At 49.6% G+C, this 13,125-nt stretch overlaps 6 protein-coding genes across 6 annotated transcripts; 3 read left to right on the plus strand and 3 right to left on the minus strand.

Annotated features, from left to right (window-relative positions):
* Nucleotides 1-8: 8 nt before the first annotated feature.
* On the minus strand, nt 9-2,418 carry BDW70DRAFT_147063 (SulP family inorganic anion transporter; the record flags this gene model as incomplete). The annotated part of the gene is made up of 4 exons (XM_073738663.1): nt 9-713; nt 760-1,279; nt 1,328-1,954; nt 2,003-2,418. The coding sequence occupies 4 exons, from the start codon at nt 2,416-2,418 to the stop codon at nt 9-11; spliced, it is 2,268 nt and encodes a 755-aa protein (XP_073600175.1).
* A 298-nt stretch (nt 2,419-2,716) lies between these two features.
* Nucleotides 2,717-4,739, plus strand: BDW70DRAFT_127482 (translation initiation factor eIF2 subunit alpha). Its single transcript, XM_073735283.1, has 4 exons — nt 2,717-3,130; nt 3,197-3,359; nt 3,420-3,627; nt 3,684-4,739. The coding sequence occupies exons 1-4, from the start codon at nt 3,053-3,055 to the stop codon at nt 4,159-4,161; spliced, it is 927 nt and encodes a 308-aa protein (XP_073600176.1). The 5' UTR covers nt 2,717-3,052; the 3' UTR covers nt 4,162-4,739.
* Nucleotides 4,669-7,216, plus strand: yvc1 (putative potassium ion channel Yvc1). The gene is made up of 5 exons (XM_073744425.1): nt 4,669-4,842; nt 4,898-5,225; nt 5,282-6,216; nt 6,284-6,424; nt 6,488-7,216. The coding sequence occupies exons 1-5, from the start codon at nt 4,776-4,778 to the stop codon at nt 6,934-6,936; spliced, it is 1,920 nt and encodes a 639-aa protein (XP_073600177.1). The 5' UTR covers nt 4,669-4,775; the 3' UTR covers nt 6,937-7,216.
* BDW70DRAFT_168716 (putative APSES transcription factor) lies at nt 7,217-9,913 on the minus strand. Its single transcript, XM_073742535.1, has 3 exons — nt 9,670-9,913; nt 9,404-9,590; nt 7,217-9,348 (listed from the first exon to the last, which is right to left on the minus strand). Exons 1-3 carry the CDS (start codon nt 9,715-9,717, stop codon nt 7,496-7,498), a joined length of 2,088 nt encoding a protein of 695 aa, XP_073600178.1. The 5' UTR covers nt 9,718-9,913; the 3' UTR covers nt 7,217-7,495.
* Nucleotides 9,914-10,096: 183 nt separating this feature from the next.
* On the plus strand, nt 10,097-11,139 carry BDW70DRAFT_127484 (NADH dehydrogenase [ubiquinone] 1 beta subcomplex subunit 7). The gene is made up of 3 exons (XM_073735284.1): nt 10,097-10,187; nt 10,274-10,395; nt 10,455-11,139. The coding sequence occupies exons 1-3, from the start codon at nt 10,136-10,138 to the stop codon at nt 10,557-10,559; spliced, it is 279 nt and encodes a 92-aa protein (XP_073600179.1). The 5' UTR covers nt 10,097-10,135; the 3' UTR covers nt 10,560-11,139.
* A 564-nt stretch (nt 11,140-11,703) lies between these two features.
* On the minus strand, nt 11,704-13,079 carry BDW70DRAFT_62796 (macro domain-containing protein). The gene is made up of 2 exons (XM_073744428.1): nt 12,269-13,079; nt 11,704-12,220 (listed from the first exon to the last, which is right to left on the minus strand). Exons 1-2 carry the CDS (start codon nt 12,898-12,900, stop codon nt 11,728-11,730), a joined length of 1,125 nt encoding a protein of 374 aa, XP_073600180.1. The 5' UTR covers nt 12,901-13,079; the 3' UTR covers nt 11,704-11,727.
* Nucleotides 13,080-13,125: the final 46 nt, after the last annotated feature.

Genomic DNA, 13,125 nt, shown 5'->3' on the forward strand with positions numbered 1-13,125 from the left:
GCCGCACCTCACGCACTAGACGCACTTAATGGCCTCGTCTCCGAATCTGTAAGTTTAAGCGCCTCGTCAACATGCCCAACGAAATGCGACATCCCCCCGCATCGCTCCACAATCCCACTCCGCTGGAACATACGATACACACTTCGGTTCGGAACCCGGCAGAAGAACACTCTCGTGCCGGCCTGCGCATACCCATCCACAATCTCATACAACACCTGCGCCCCCGAACCATCAATACTTGTCACGCCATGGACATCAAAAATGACATTCCGGTTATGCTCTGGAGGCCTTATCCTCGGCATAGAGGGGTGCGCACGGTTCGTACCGTACATCTCTAATCGGCGGAGACGATTCTTGAGGTCCCCCGTATTTGCGAAGGTTAGGGGTTCAGGAATTTTGACAACGAGCGCACCTTTGACCGACTCGACATTTTCTGGGTGTAATTCGGCGTTGTCGAAGCGGTCGCTGCCGGCTACTTTACCGAGAATCTGGATGCGAGGTTTCGTGGAGTGGCGGATGAGGATTAGTACTGACAGACCCATTCCGAGGGCAATGCCGAGTTCGAGAGAGTAGAAGATTGTTGAGAGGAATATTAAGAGCATGAGGGCTAGCTCGGACCAGCCGCGGAGGCGGATGAAGAAGGCTAGGTCGTGAGGACACTCTTCAATCAAAGAGTAGGCGACGACGGAGATCATGGAGGACAGCACAGCTTTCTGTGAATTGTAAGGAAGGAAAGATTGCAATTGTGCTTTAGCTTACCGGAAGATAATAAAGATACGGCAGAAGGACCATGATGCATATCACTGCAATCACGCTGAGGCAGATATTGCTCATTGGCGATCGCGCGCCAGTCGATGCGTTGATTTTACTTCTTGCATATCCGCCAAATGCAGGAAGAGACATAAAGCATCCGCCAACAACGTTGGCGAATCCTAGCGCCACCATCTCCCTGTTGGGGCTGACTTGCATTCCTTGCACACCTACGCTTGCAACGCCAGTAAGTCCCTTGGCAGCGACAGATGACTCAAAAAAACCGAGAATTGCAATAATGAAGGAGGTACTCAATGCGGTGCGAAGATGCTCTGCGTATTTTGGCTGAAAGGGCCACTCGAAATTGAAGACGCCATTGCCTGAATTTTTAGTTGGGCCTAGAATTTCAAGCCCTTGCTCATGCCATCTGAGCTGCTGGGTAAGGACTGCTGAGATAACAACAACAAGTATTCGATCTGGAAAATAAATAACCTGCGGATACCGCGGCTGAAGAAGCTTCTTGAGGGTACTACGAAGATGAATCAGAATTGTGCTTTCTCTGGACGGGCAAACATACCGAAATACCATGATTATGGCGAAACTCGTAAATGCGACGGCCGCCGTCAAGCTATGCGAGTGAGTAATATTTTTGATTATGAATAACAGCTTGTCCACGGTGCTGCCATGCGTAACACCAGCATCCTTGGCTTCAGCCGCCAAACCAAGCTCAGGTATGAACTGATCCACGAAAATAACGAAGCCGATGGCCGTGATAAAGCCTCGCAGAAACGGCCGGCTGAGAACGTTGTCTAGGAAGCCCAGTCGGAATATTCCAGCGACCAAGACCATAAGCCCTGCCAGCGCAGTAGCTACCCCAACAACCATGGCATTTGCAGCCTCGTCATCCTCTCCTGACGATCCCTGATTGACGCTTGCTTTGACGATGGCTCCAGTCAGCAAAGACCCAGCTGCTTCTGGACCAACGACCAGCAAGGGGGAGCTCCCTAGTATTGCGTATATGAACGGCTGAAGTACGAATGAATAGAGGCCATTGATTGGAGGTGCGTGAGCGATATTTGACAATGAAAGACCCATCGGAATGTAAATTGAAGCGACTGTCAGGGCAGCACTGATATCGCCCCGAAGGTACGATAGTCGATACTGAGAGATCCAGGTAAAGAATGGAATATAATACGACATATACCTAGAAATCTTTAGTACGGAATTCTGATAGACGGGTGCATTGACCGACTGTGATTTACTATACTTTATAGTAAGCGGTGTCGAAGCTCCGGCTGGAAAATTCTCTAAGCCCTGAGCGCTTGGTGCAGCACTGGTAGAGCGCCGGCTAGTACTTCCTGTGGGATATCGTTCGCCTCCAAATTCTGTCATAGCATTTGTACGCCAGTCATTAGACTCCACCCTCGGAGTGAACGTGCCATGATGGCAAAAGTCCCCCATACCACATGTAGGTTCTCGACGGTGGTACGATCCTAGCAGTGGAGTTCGGGAGTCGACCTGTGGTGAATTGCTTCCGGCCGACTCGTCAAAATCGCCCATTGTATTGTTGCGCACCGTCATGCGAGGTAAGAAGGTAGCGAACGCCGGCGGACGAAAGAGTTCAATGATCCTATCCCGCAAAGAGCGGCTGTGATCCGACTCGGTCATCTTCGTAACGAGCGGCGATGACAAGCCATGCAGACGCTGCAGTCAGAGGAGGATGTCTAGGGAACGATAACAATATATCAAAGGAGAATGCCTCCAGAAGCAAATGAAACCCAAGACTAGGAAATAAAGATAAATCGGCGTCGCTGATACCGTGCTGTGGGTACACCGCTAGTGTCAGTTGGAGTCGAGGGTAAAAATAAAGCCGGGAGCATACAATGCATGGCTTTTGGTTGGGTAGACGGCGAAACGGAAGTACTCAAACTCCTACAATGAAAAGACCCAGGCCAGCAAACGTCACGGAGAAGTATGTTTTGACTTGTGATGATCTAAGGTCTATGATGCCATATGCTTCGGATTCGAGCCGCGATATCAAAATTGCGCAGGCGGTGAGTCACATATTCACGTGATCCAACTCAAAGTGGGTTTGAGCCGCCACAAAGCGATTTGAAGGAATTGTGCTGCGATCTCTAGGACAATCATCCCCGTCGATTTTCCGTTTCCTTCGCGAATTCCCCCTCGGTGAATCCTCCAAAAAGCACTATTTAGCCTCAGAGCGTCACTGCTTTTTCCAGATCTTTTTTTGACACCAGCCGAATTCGCAACTTCGCCCGCAAAAAGGCGCAACCCCGCCAAAATGTCGCTCACAAATTGTCGGTTTTACGAGGAGAAGTACCCGGAGGTTGACAGCTATGTTATGGTCAACGTTAAGCAGGTATGTCGGATTGCAAATATAGCCATTTGGAACAGCAAAATAATTTACCGACTCCGTCATGTCTAGATTGCCGAAATGGGTGCCTACGTGAAGCTTCTCGAATACGACAACATTGATGGCATGATTCTGCTCTCTGAGCTTTCGCGGAGACGTATTCGTAGTATCCAGAAGCTCATCCGTATTGGCCGCAACGAGGTCGTTATTGTGCTCCGTGTGGACAAGGAGAAGGGTGAGTGCAACTTGGGCGGCTAGCGAGAGAATATCTAACCCTTTGTGTCTTCGACGTTAGGTTACATTGATCTGTCGAAGCGACGAGTTTCTCCAGAAGATGTTATCAAGTGCGAAGAGAGGTACAACAAGAGCAAGGCTGTCCACTCGATTCTGCGACATGTTGCAGAGGCAACTCAGACCCCTCTTGAGACGCTATACCAGCAGATCGCCTGGCCGTTGAACCGAAAATACGGCCACTCGCACGATGCTTTCAAGATCTCAATCACGTAAGGCTCTTCCAGCTAGACGTCAGAACTTCGCGTAACTCATATTTTTCTTTTAGGAACCCCGATGTTTGGGCCGATGTTGAATTCCCCAATGAAGCCGTGAAAAAGGAGCTGACTCAGTACATTGGCAAGCGACTTACGCCCCACCCGACGAAAGTGCGCGCGGATATTGAAGTCACCTGCTTTGGATATGATGGTATCGATGCGGTCAAGAACGCTCTGCGAACCGCTGAAGCAGAGAACACTCCTGAGAACCAAATAAAGGTCAAACTGGTTGCTCCTCCGCTCTATGTCTTGACTAGCCAATGTCTGGACAAGACACACGGTATCAAAATGCTTGAAGAAGCCATTGAACGGATTGAGACCACGATCAAAGCGTCTGGCGGTGGTTGCACTGTTAAGATGGCTCCCAAGGCTGTTACGGAGCACGATGACGCTGCTCTTCAGGAGCTCATGGAGAAGCGCGAGCGTGAGAACATGGAGGTCAGCGGAGACGAGAGCCAGTCTGAGAGCGACGAGGGTGTCCCCGAATAAATATGTGCGTCATTGTTTCAGCGCCGCTTTGAGTCTTCCCTAAGGAGGATGGGGTGGTCGGCCAGACGCTTCCCACGTTCGTGTCATGCTGTAAGCAGTTCTGAGGTCGGGTTGGCACGCTGCGAGATGAAGTAGACGGACAAAAAGTTCATTAGAAAGGTTTCGAACGTGTCACGAATTATGAGACGAAGGACGTTTTAGCTTGCGGAGAGGAGGGATCTGGAGCAGCAGCAGAGTCTGAAACGAAACGCCTTGGATGGGATTCGGTCGTTCTAGCTGTGCGACGTGCGGTATCCTCGATCTGTGGATACTGTGTCGAGTTCTTTCCCTGAGGTTGGAAACTTCCATGATCGTTACCCTAGTTCCGATGTACATAAGCTTCTTCATCTGTGATTCACCGCCGGTGACCGGCTTAGACATCTACCCTATCAAGCTGCTTGAATGTTGAAAGTTCGTCCAGTGTAGAATGTGGCTGGGGCTGAAGGTGGGGCACCGCTTTATTGATCCTTATAAGCTTTTGATCCCCAAAGATCTATGATCCTCTCTACCATCATTTACCTCTTCATCCAGCAGTCACCCGTTGTATAGTTTTTTCATCCTAGATTAAACTCAGAATGGGTTGGCGGGACATATTCGCCTCTGAGGCCGCCGGGTTTCGCCAGGACATGCAGCGGCATCGATGTACGTCACCGGGCAATAGCAGCTCCCCAAGACCTGCAGCTAACTCAACATCTAGTGCTTCCCACTCACGAAGGAGACGAAATTCCAACTGATCACCCTGCAAAGGAAGTAACTAGACTTGCTCTGCGGCTGAAATACCAGCTTGAACAAGTCATTCCATGTGAGCTGGAAGAAGACTCGATAACAAGCGCCAACAGCCGGGTCATAACTCAGAATGTGATCCATACTGCGATGCAGGCCGGAGGAGAGCATCTTCGTGCATGCGTGCCGTTCTGTCTACTCGTGTGTCTGCGTTGGTTTAAGCGCCAAGCACAGCAAGAGCTGTGGGATTCCGCACTCCATGAGCTTCGAGCTACAGCTTGTGAGGTCATAGCGAAGCGAATGTATGGTATCTTAGTCTCGTCCTCAATTAGTCTGCATGTTTCCTAACGACGAGCAGTATCGAAGCCGAGGAAGATCAGAATCATCTTCTCGTTCATGTCCTCCTCAAGCGCTACTCTATCTTCCAGGACGGCGAAGAAAGCGCCCCCGCCAACGTCATTGAGCGAGCAGTTGACCTCCATGCCTTGAGGGTAATCGGCTCTTCTGGATACCAGAAGTGCATCAAGTACCTCTGGAATGGCTGGCTGTGCCAGCAAGAAGGCAACCCAACCAGCTTTGTTCCCTATCAAGACAGAGACAGTACCGATTTTGCAGTACATTTCCATCCAGACCGAATGCGCGCGCCCATCTATCAGAGCGCATGCCAGATTCTGTTTTCATTCGTCTATCTAGGCCTGTATACTGAAGTTATAAACACCGTTAATCCAACCGGCGACCTAGACGTCGTCGAGGGAGTACTTTACATCATAACACTTGCATTTATATGTGACGAGGCCACAAAGCTCTGGAAAATTGGACGAAACTACTTCGACTTCTGGAATGCCTTTAACTCCACACTCTACGCCATTCTTGCCGTCTCGTTCTTCCTGCGCGTCGCGGCCCTCGCACACTCTGCCTCTGCTGGCGATGATCAAAGACAGACGCTAAACAAACTAAGTTATAATTTTTTAGCCTTTGCAGGTCCCATGTTCTGGATGCGCATGATGCTTTATTTAGACACCCTCCGCTTCTTCGGCGCCATGTTCGTTGTCCTCCGGGTAATGATGAAGGAGAGTCTGATCTTCTTCGCCCTTCTCCTTGTTGTCCTGGTCGGATTCTTTCAAGCGTTCACCGGCATGGCGCAAGTCGATAGCGGCCCGCTCGGTACAAAGGGCATCGTTATTGCAATGGCAAACAGTATTATGCAGAGTCCGGAGTTCGGGATGTTTGAGGACTTTGCCTTTCCGTTTGGGATTATCCTCTATTACTTCTACACTTTCATTGTCCTGACTAGTATGTTTCTCATTTCTTCTCCCTTTACCGTTGGCTTCTAACAGGGATTGACCGCACCACTTTACAGTTCTTCTGAACATCCTCATTGCCCTCTACAACAGCGCCTATGAAGCGATCTCCGGAAATGCCACTGACGAATACATGGCCATATTTGCCCAAAAAACTATGCAATTCGTCCGCGCACCAGATGAAAACGTCTTCATTCCCCGTAGGATTTCCCTATACATCCTTATCCTAACAATGGCACAATGCGCTAACCAAGAAAAAACAGCATTTAATCTCATCGAAATAATCTTTTTAATCCTCCCTTTCGAATGGTGGCTTTCCGCCCCCACCTATGCAAAACTTAACGATATCGTCATGGGTATCGTATATTCTCCGCTCCTTTTGGTTATTGGGATCCTGGAGATCCGCGAAGCGCGCCGAATCAGACGTAATCGGCGACGCGGCGAGGAAGATGACGACCACGTTGAGGAGTGGGAGGGAATGGCGGAGCAGGTCGGCTTTGAGGTTGATGATGAGTGGAAGGTGGCCGTTAAGGAGAGTAGCCCAGATGTGAGAGTTGATCCGTCTGCGGCCGAGGTTGCGAAGTTGAGGGAGGAGGTCAGGGCATTGACGGAAGTCGTTAGGGTGTTGATTGAGGCCAACGGGGAGAGTGATGGAGAGAGAGAAAGTGGTAGGATGGGGGAGTCGAGTTCTAGCCTTAGAGCTGCTAAGTGATGGATAGGATGATTAACTGGCTGTTTCGATCGCAAGTGCTTGATTCGAATTGAATTGATGTGGTAACTATACGTTTGGGTTTGGAAGTTGAGATGATCGTTGTCGCTTCACATGACATGAGTTTGATGGAATTATCGCATGAGGTTTCCTATTCATATATACAATGCAACATGCACTCGTTAAGCCTGCCATGCGCGGATCAGCTGTATATGCTACAGAGAGCATGGCTCCAAATCAGACAACCGCAGGATCTGCCTCGTCTCATAAATAGAGAGCAAAACAGTATGAGAGATCTGCTAACATAGATAACCTGTGGGAATGTGCAGATGAGCGTAAAAGGGTATCTGCTGGGAAGACAGAATGGACGTCAAGACACCTCCGGCCATTCAATGCACAATGCAAGTCATAAAGCTGAGAAGATTTATAAACTAAATAGTCAATGAGTCGGGAGGCGAGAATTATACGGAGAAAAGTAGGTCAGTTGGATGGCGCGGAGTCAAAGAATATTGAGGAACGGAGCGGATAACGTGTGGCAAGTCGTATATGGAGTTGAACTGGATTAAGCATCCACCGATACTACCGGACCGGGAAAAGGTAAAGAAGCCGAGTCTCTATGGTCTGCTTCTGGGGATTCAGGCCCGACGACCTTTCCATTCATCCGGTCAAACTCGAGGGTTTCAGCCAGCTCTGCAGCCATAGGGTCCAGCTCTTCCTCCTTTAGGCCCGTAGCGAGCGCCACAAGCTTGCGATGTACATCGAATTTCGTGCTGACTCCAGCATCAGCTCTCTGTTGAGCCAGCTCCTTCACCGCTGCCCGCCTTATCTTTTGCTCAGAGCACAGCGCGCGGGCTAAATGGAAAGTTGTGAGCAGTCTGTCTTGTTCGGTTGATGATGAGCCTATAGCCGCAGTTTGCGTTGGAACGGAAGTTGAAGCTAGACGTTCTTTAAGATGAGCTCGTTGGATTTGCTCTAGTAGGGACTCATAGTTGTCTCTCATCTGCTCGTATCGGCCGAGCTGTGCGTCGCTTGATTCTTCCGCGGCCTCTTTTGCGGCTAGGGCGTCGTATTGTCTCCTTATTTTCTGACGATCTTGCTCTAGCTGCTCGTATAATGCTTCTGGGTTGGCGACATCATCTGAGTCCTTCTGATTTGGCTTGGCAGCGCCGTAGCTTGAGGCAAGCTTTCTGCTCGCTTCCGCCATGATAACTCCAATCCGTGAGAGCAGTTGCGCAGTGGCGGGAGATGACTCATGCTGTAGAGTAACTGACTGTGGTTCTAAGCTGGTAGGGGCGCCAACTTCACCATCTATGTGATCATTCCCCATAGTAATAGACGATGGCGGCGGTGGGATATCTCGTTCTGCCAGATGGGCGCGTTGCATGATGCTAGAGGCGGTTTCGCCTCTTTTATTCACGAGATCACCGGCCCTTGGGCAGCGAGAGAGAAGCAGGTCAACCAGGCGAAAAACTCCATTGCGCGCAGCAACTAAAACGGCAGTATCCCCGACCGAATCCTGACATGAGAGTAATAAATCGACTTCTTCTGGGGAGAAAGTGGTGCGCAGTTTCTCTAGCGCCACTTCACAGTAGTATCGAGAGCTTTTCCATTTTCCCTTGCTTTTCGTCGTTTGCGCGATGTGGTGGAACAATGTAGCACCAAACCAATCCCTGAAAGAGATCGTGTCTAGAAGTAGGTCTAACAGTGCTGGGAACGTCCTCTTCTCATAGTTGTTCGTAAAAAGCACAGCGCGCACTAGTGGTGTCTCTTCATGGATAGACAATGCTTTCATATCTGCTCCCCTCCGCAGCAAATCCTTGACAATTTCCAGGTCACCCATTGCGCACGCCCAATGCAGGGCCGTATTACCTGAATCGTCGATCGGGCGATCCACCTGGAAGTTAGCAGGAGGCTGTGGGGGTGGAATGCGCGTTGCCTCTGGTGCATCCCCGACAGTCATGAAATAGTCTAGGAGTTGATCTCCATAGAGAATATGTTCCTGCTCGCTAAGCGACATGGCGGCTACTTCGTTGATTCCGCGCTTGCGTTTTCTTGACGAGTATGGACCGTTTTGGGACATTGAGATCATGTCTTCATCGGCTACCATGGATGAAGACTCTAGGGTTGCCTGCTCGATCGACTCGTCTTCGTCGAATCCGGTGTTGATATCGTAATGTTCATGATGAAAACTTGGTGGTCCCATGCTTCGGTGATGGTTTACAGCACTGAAAACATCTTCTTTGACAACTCTCTTGTTGATTTTCGGTGCCCTTGGCTTTGACGCCGCTGATGTATGCTTCGGCGCGGGAGGAGGGCTGCGGTCGCCCGCTACATAGTCGAATATTGGCCGGAGTTTGTCGAGTATATTATTTCGCTCTGCAAGCTGGCGACCTTCCTGAAGTGGAATCCATGTCCCTAAAAGGGGGTGTTAGAGAACTGACGACATGCTAGAACCCAGGGCCTACTATACCTTGATATTTGCCATACCCGCCCTGAACCTTTTCGTGGACTCCTTTCTGGACCTCGCGCTCGAGAATACGAGTTCTTGCCGGCTTGTCGAACCCTGCTACTTTGAGTATATGTGTCGCATTGATCCAATCATCAGACCGCCTTCGCATAACACTGTCGGTGCCAATCTTGAACTCATACACCGGAACCTAGAGAATGGAGTCAGACCAACTGAGAATACAGGAAAGAGCAGTTCGCCAAGGCAGCAAACCAGTATTCTCAGCGTACACTGCTATAAGTAGCGGAATAGACGTTTGAAAAGTCTACTGCCGCCATGATTGCGTTCTTCGCCGGTTAAACTCAGCAGGTTCGCAGGAGTGTTTGCGCGCTTCAGTCTGAAAACTGAGGGTCGAGATTGACGCCCTCTTGGCATCAATCAAGAGGTAGAAGAACTGCAATACAGAAGAGTATTAACTTCAGAGACTGGAAGTATTAAAAAACGCGCAAACAGCCCCAAGTGGCTCAATATAGACTGTATGATTTCTCGCAATACGCGATGGCTCTCACGGCTGGCTAGGGACGCGCCTCAACCGCGTAAAGTGGAATTGAGGCGCTAAACCGATTTTAGCTTAAAGTCACATGATATCACATGACCTCACCGGAAATCAGCAACCTAACCCCAAAGAGCTGCAAACCTCAAGCCGACCGACTCTATTGACGATCAACTCCATTCGCACCGCTTCCTGTTCTCAAGATGACCGTCGCTGAGTTAGTAAAGAGCGCCGTCGGGCTGGCCGATACTCAGGGTAAGATTTTTCTCAATTGGCTCTCCAGCCAGACGGCCGGAGTGCTCATCTTAGAGCTCCGCACAGGATACTGACAATCGCATTAGCCACACGCGAGGAGATGTCTGCTGCCCGCCTGCCCCTCCAATACCGTGATTCCTGCGCACACCTCCTTATTCCGTTGAACCGATGCCGACAGCAAGAGTGGTACCTCCCTTGGAAGTGTGAGGTATGGCTTGAACTCGTTCATCATCCCCCTACGATTGCTAATACGGCCTCTCGCTGTAGGATGAAAGACACAGCTACGAAAAGTGCCAATATGAAGAATTCAAGAAGCGCGTTGCGAAGATGGATGAACTTCGCGCTGCCAAGGACGGTGCGCGCAGCAATTGATACCAACAGTACGCCCATATGTCGACAAATATGTTCGAGTTGCACGAAACAGCGAGTTATGTAAATAGAGATTCAAGTATCGTTCATTCATGGTCTTCCGTTGAGTCAGTCGATGACCGGACTCTCTGCCACTGTACCTCGTACTGATGTTGGGCACGACGGCTCACATTCTATCATTGAAAGTGCCGGGATGTTGCCGGAATCTAGTCCAGGATTTCCAGCGAACCTAAAGGTCGGTACTGCAGCTCGGATCAGTGTCTATCCGAGACGTTGCGCTCCGTATACAAGGACATTCTCTGACACTGCCAATGCTCAGAGAATATGATTTTGCTTACTCTACTCTGTTGTCGAAGCTCAATTTTCTGAACTGCAAACTTGTGAAAGTCATTTAAGATGGGTTTTTGGGCAGTAGGTCATCCATTGGCGTCTTAGCTCGATTAGCAGACGCCGCGGGCATATATAGCTGCAAAGACTGACCAATGCTCAGAGAGTCCACTATCTTCATTTCTCAAGCCTTTCTATAGTAAGCATGCCGGTTGTCTTCCGGCATACTTAAGCTTTTCATGGCAAAGCTGCTCCTGACTTGCACTAGCGCCACTAAGTAGCAATTGACTACTCCGTAATTGAAGGATCATTCAGTGGGACTATAATATATCAGTATGACTAGCTACACATGTCCTTTCAACCTCCTTTCAACCTCTCACACCACTACCCTTTCCCCAGTTTTCTATTCATCCCGTAATCCTGTTCACGAATAGGCTGGCTTTGGCACCTCACTTGACAAAAAGGGACAAAGGTAATTACCACATCTGTGTGAGTAAGTGGGTCAAAATGTTATCGAGGAGTGAGTGACTTAAAGAGGTATATACAGTTAGCACTCTGTGGTTACTCAGCTTATTGTCAGGGGTTGAGTGTTTGAGTGTGTCAGTACACACTAAAGTCATTACCAGGTTATAATCTGGGAGGAGATGGTATGTATTATGAGTTTCGGTAGCATGTGGCTGATTAACGTAAATTCATCATATCGCGTTGGTGGTACTGTGGATATATTAAAAGACATTACACAAATCGGTAGCACCGATAGCCTAACAAGCTTAGCCGAACCCAAAACAGGAACTTGACGCCAATCCCAAATCACTTTCATGTAAAAGCCGACGCAGGTAAGGAGTCAATCCTTCCCAAAGAACCCATCCGTCGACTGCGAGTGAACCATATCATCAATTATTCCACTCGACTGTATACTCTGCACATCAGTAGTCGATGAAGGCCGGTCAATCTCCACGGGCTCTGCGTCAAGCGCCTCTGTATATGTAAAACGACCAGTTCTAGCCTCAGCTGCCTCGATGGCATCCCACTCGTCTTCGCTTTTCAGGTCCGAGAGCTCACTGATGTACAAGGGCCTATCATCAAGGTCCGCCTCAGAAGGTTGAGAGCTGACTTTCTGTTTTTTGCTCCCTGGCTGGCCTTCAAAAGTGGGCTCCTTTGTAGGCGGGTCAGGAAGCGAGATCGCAAGCACACTTGGTGATGACGGAGATACATCATGGGGCACTTCAATATTAGCGTCTGCGTCTTCTGACCTTGTGCCCGCTTTTCCTGACTTCGTGGCTGCATCTGCCTCTGCGTCCCCGACCTGAGAATGTTCTGCAGGAGGAAAGAAAAGCCTAGTCCGATCAGTAAACAGGAATGACACTCGGTCTTGAGCCACTCACGGTATCAACTGTTCATAAGCCTCTACATCTTTGAGCTCAAAGTTGCAGAAGATGACTCGTTCCAGAAGGCCCGTGTTCTTGTCGGTTTCCAGAAACTTGCGCGTCTCGTCAAGAGCAGCCTTGGCCGCGTCTCTCGACGGGTACCCGTAAATTCCCGTGCTAATCGCATTAAAGGCAATGCTCTTCATCTCGTTCTCAACAGCCACCTCAAGACACCGCCGATAGCAGCTCCGCAGCAGTCTCTCCGGCTCGTCCTTGCCCCACCGCATCGCATCGCTGTATATTGGTCCGACGGTGTGGATGACTCGTTTATTGGGCAGGTTGTATGCATTCGTTATCTTAGCATCGCCGGTATCGCAGCCATTTAGTGTCCTGCATTCCTTGAGCAAGTTGGGACCAGCAGCTTTATGGATGGCGTAATCAACCCCGCCGCCTCCGAGGAGCGAGCGCTTGGCTGCGTTGACGATGCAGTCAACGCCTTGAAGCTTCGTTATATCATGGCGGACCATTGCGACCATATCATTGAGAATTTTGGATGGCGATTTCAGCGGGTGAGCATTGGGAACTAGGCGTTTGAGTTTATAGAGCAGGGAGATTGTTGGAATGTCTCCGATAGGCATAAGAGCTGCCATTTTAGATATTCTGTCGGCGAGCCGGTTACCGGAAAAAATGAGTAGATGAGGAGTAAAGTGTGCGCTTTGTGCTCAAGAATCCTAGTAAGTCACCTTTTGGTTTTTGACCGTGAACATGAAATAAAGCCTAGGTCATCCATCACTGCTATCAAGGAGCAGAGAAAGTGGGGGGAGCTATGACGCACGTGATAGCTGTCATACTTATCGATAAGCTTATCTGAAAAG

This window comes from Aspergillus foveolatus, assembly GCF_047715535.1.
Source record: "Aspergillus foveolatus strain CBS 279.81 unplaced genomic scaffold BDW70scaffold_3, whole genome shotgun sequence".
Taxonomy (NCBI): domain Eukaryota; kingdom Fungi; phylum Ascomycota; class Eurotiomycetes; order Eurotiales; family Aspergillaceae; genus Aspergillus; species Aspergillus foveolatus.

What these genes read in the sequence shown, in the direction of transcription:
- BDW70DRAFT_127482 (XM_073735283.1), top strand. Translation starts at nt 3,053, where the DNA reads ATGTCGCTCACAAATTGTCGGTTTTACGAGGAGAAGTACCCGGAGGTT. An exon ending in CCGTGTGGACAAGGAGAAGG is followed by an intron (nt 3,360 to 3,419) that starts GTGAGTGCAACT and finishes CTTCGACGTTAG; the next exon opens with GTTACATTGATCTGTCGAAG. An exon ending in GCTTTCAAGATCTCAATCAC is followed by an intron (nt 3,628 to 3,683) that starts GTAAGGCTCTTC and finishes TTTTTCTTTTAG; the next exon opens with GAACCCCGATGTTTGGGCCG.
- yvc1 (XM_073744425.1), top strand. Translation starts at nt 4,776, where the DNA reads ATGGGTTGGCGGGACATATTCGCCTCTGAGGCCGCCGGGTTTCGCCAG. An exon ending in GGACATGCAGCGGCATCGAT is followed by an intron (nt 4,843 to 4,897) that starts GTACGTCACCGG and finishes CTCAACATCTAG; the next exon opens with TGCTTCCCACTCACGAAGGA. An exon ending in GAGGTCATAGCGAAGCGAAT is followed by an intron (nt 5,226 to 5,281) that starts GTATGGTATCTT and finishes AACGACGAGCAG; the next exon opens with TATCGAAGCCGAGGAAGATC.
- BDW70DRAFT_168716 (XM_073742535.1), bottom strand. Translation starts at nt 9,717, where the DNA reads ATGGCGGCAGTAGACTTTTCAAACGTCTATTCCGCTACTTATAGCAGT. An exon ending in ATTCCGCTACTTATAGCAGT is followed by an intron (nt 9,591 to 9,669) that starts GTACGCTGAGAA and finishes TCCATTCTCTAG; the next exon opens with GTTCCGGTGTATGAGTTCAA. An exon ending in CGGGTATGGCAAATATCAAG is followed by an intron (nt 9,349 to 9,403) that starts GTATAGTAGGCC and finishes ACCCCCTTTTAG; the next exon opens with GGACATGGATTCCACTTCAG.
- BDW70DRAFT_127484 (XM_073735284.1), top strand. Translation starts at nt 10,136, where the DNA reads ATGACCGTCGCTGAGTTAGTAAAGAGCGCCGTCGGGCTGGCCGATACT. An exon ending in CGGGCTGGCCGATACTCAGG is followed by an intron (nt 10,188 to 10,273) that starts GTAAGATTTTTC and finishes CAATCGCATTAG; the next exon opens with CCACACGCGAGGAGATGTCT. An exon ending in ACCTCCCTTGGAAGTGTGAG is followed by an intron (nt 10,396 to 10,454) that starts GTATGGCTTGAA and finishes CTCTCGCTGTAG; the next exon opens with GATGAAAGACACAGCTACGA.
- BDW70DRAFT_62796 (XM_073744428.1), bottom strand. Translation starts at nt 12,900, where the DNA reads ATGGCAGCTCTTATGCCTATCGGAGACATTCCAACAATCTCCCTGCTC. An exon ending in GCTTATGAACAGTTGATACC is followed by an intron (nt 12,221 to 12,268) that starts GTGAGTGGCTCA and finishes TGATCGGACTAG; the next exon opens with GCTTTTCTTTCCTCCTGCAG.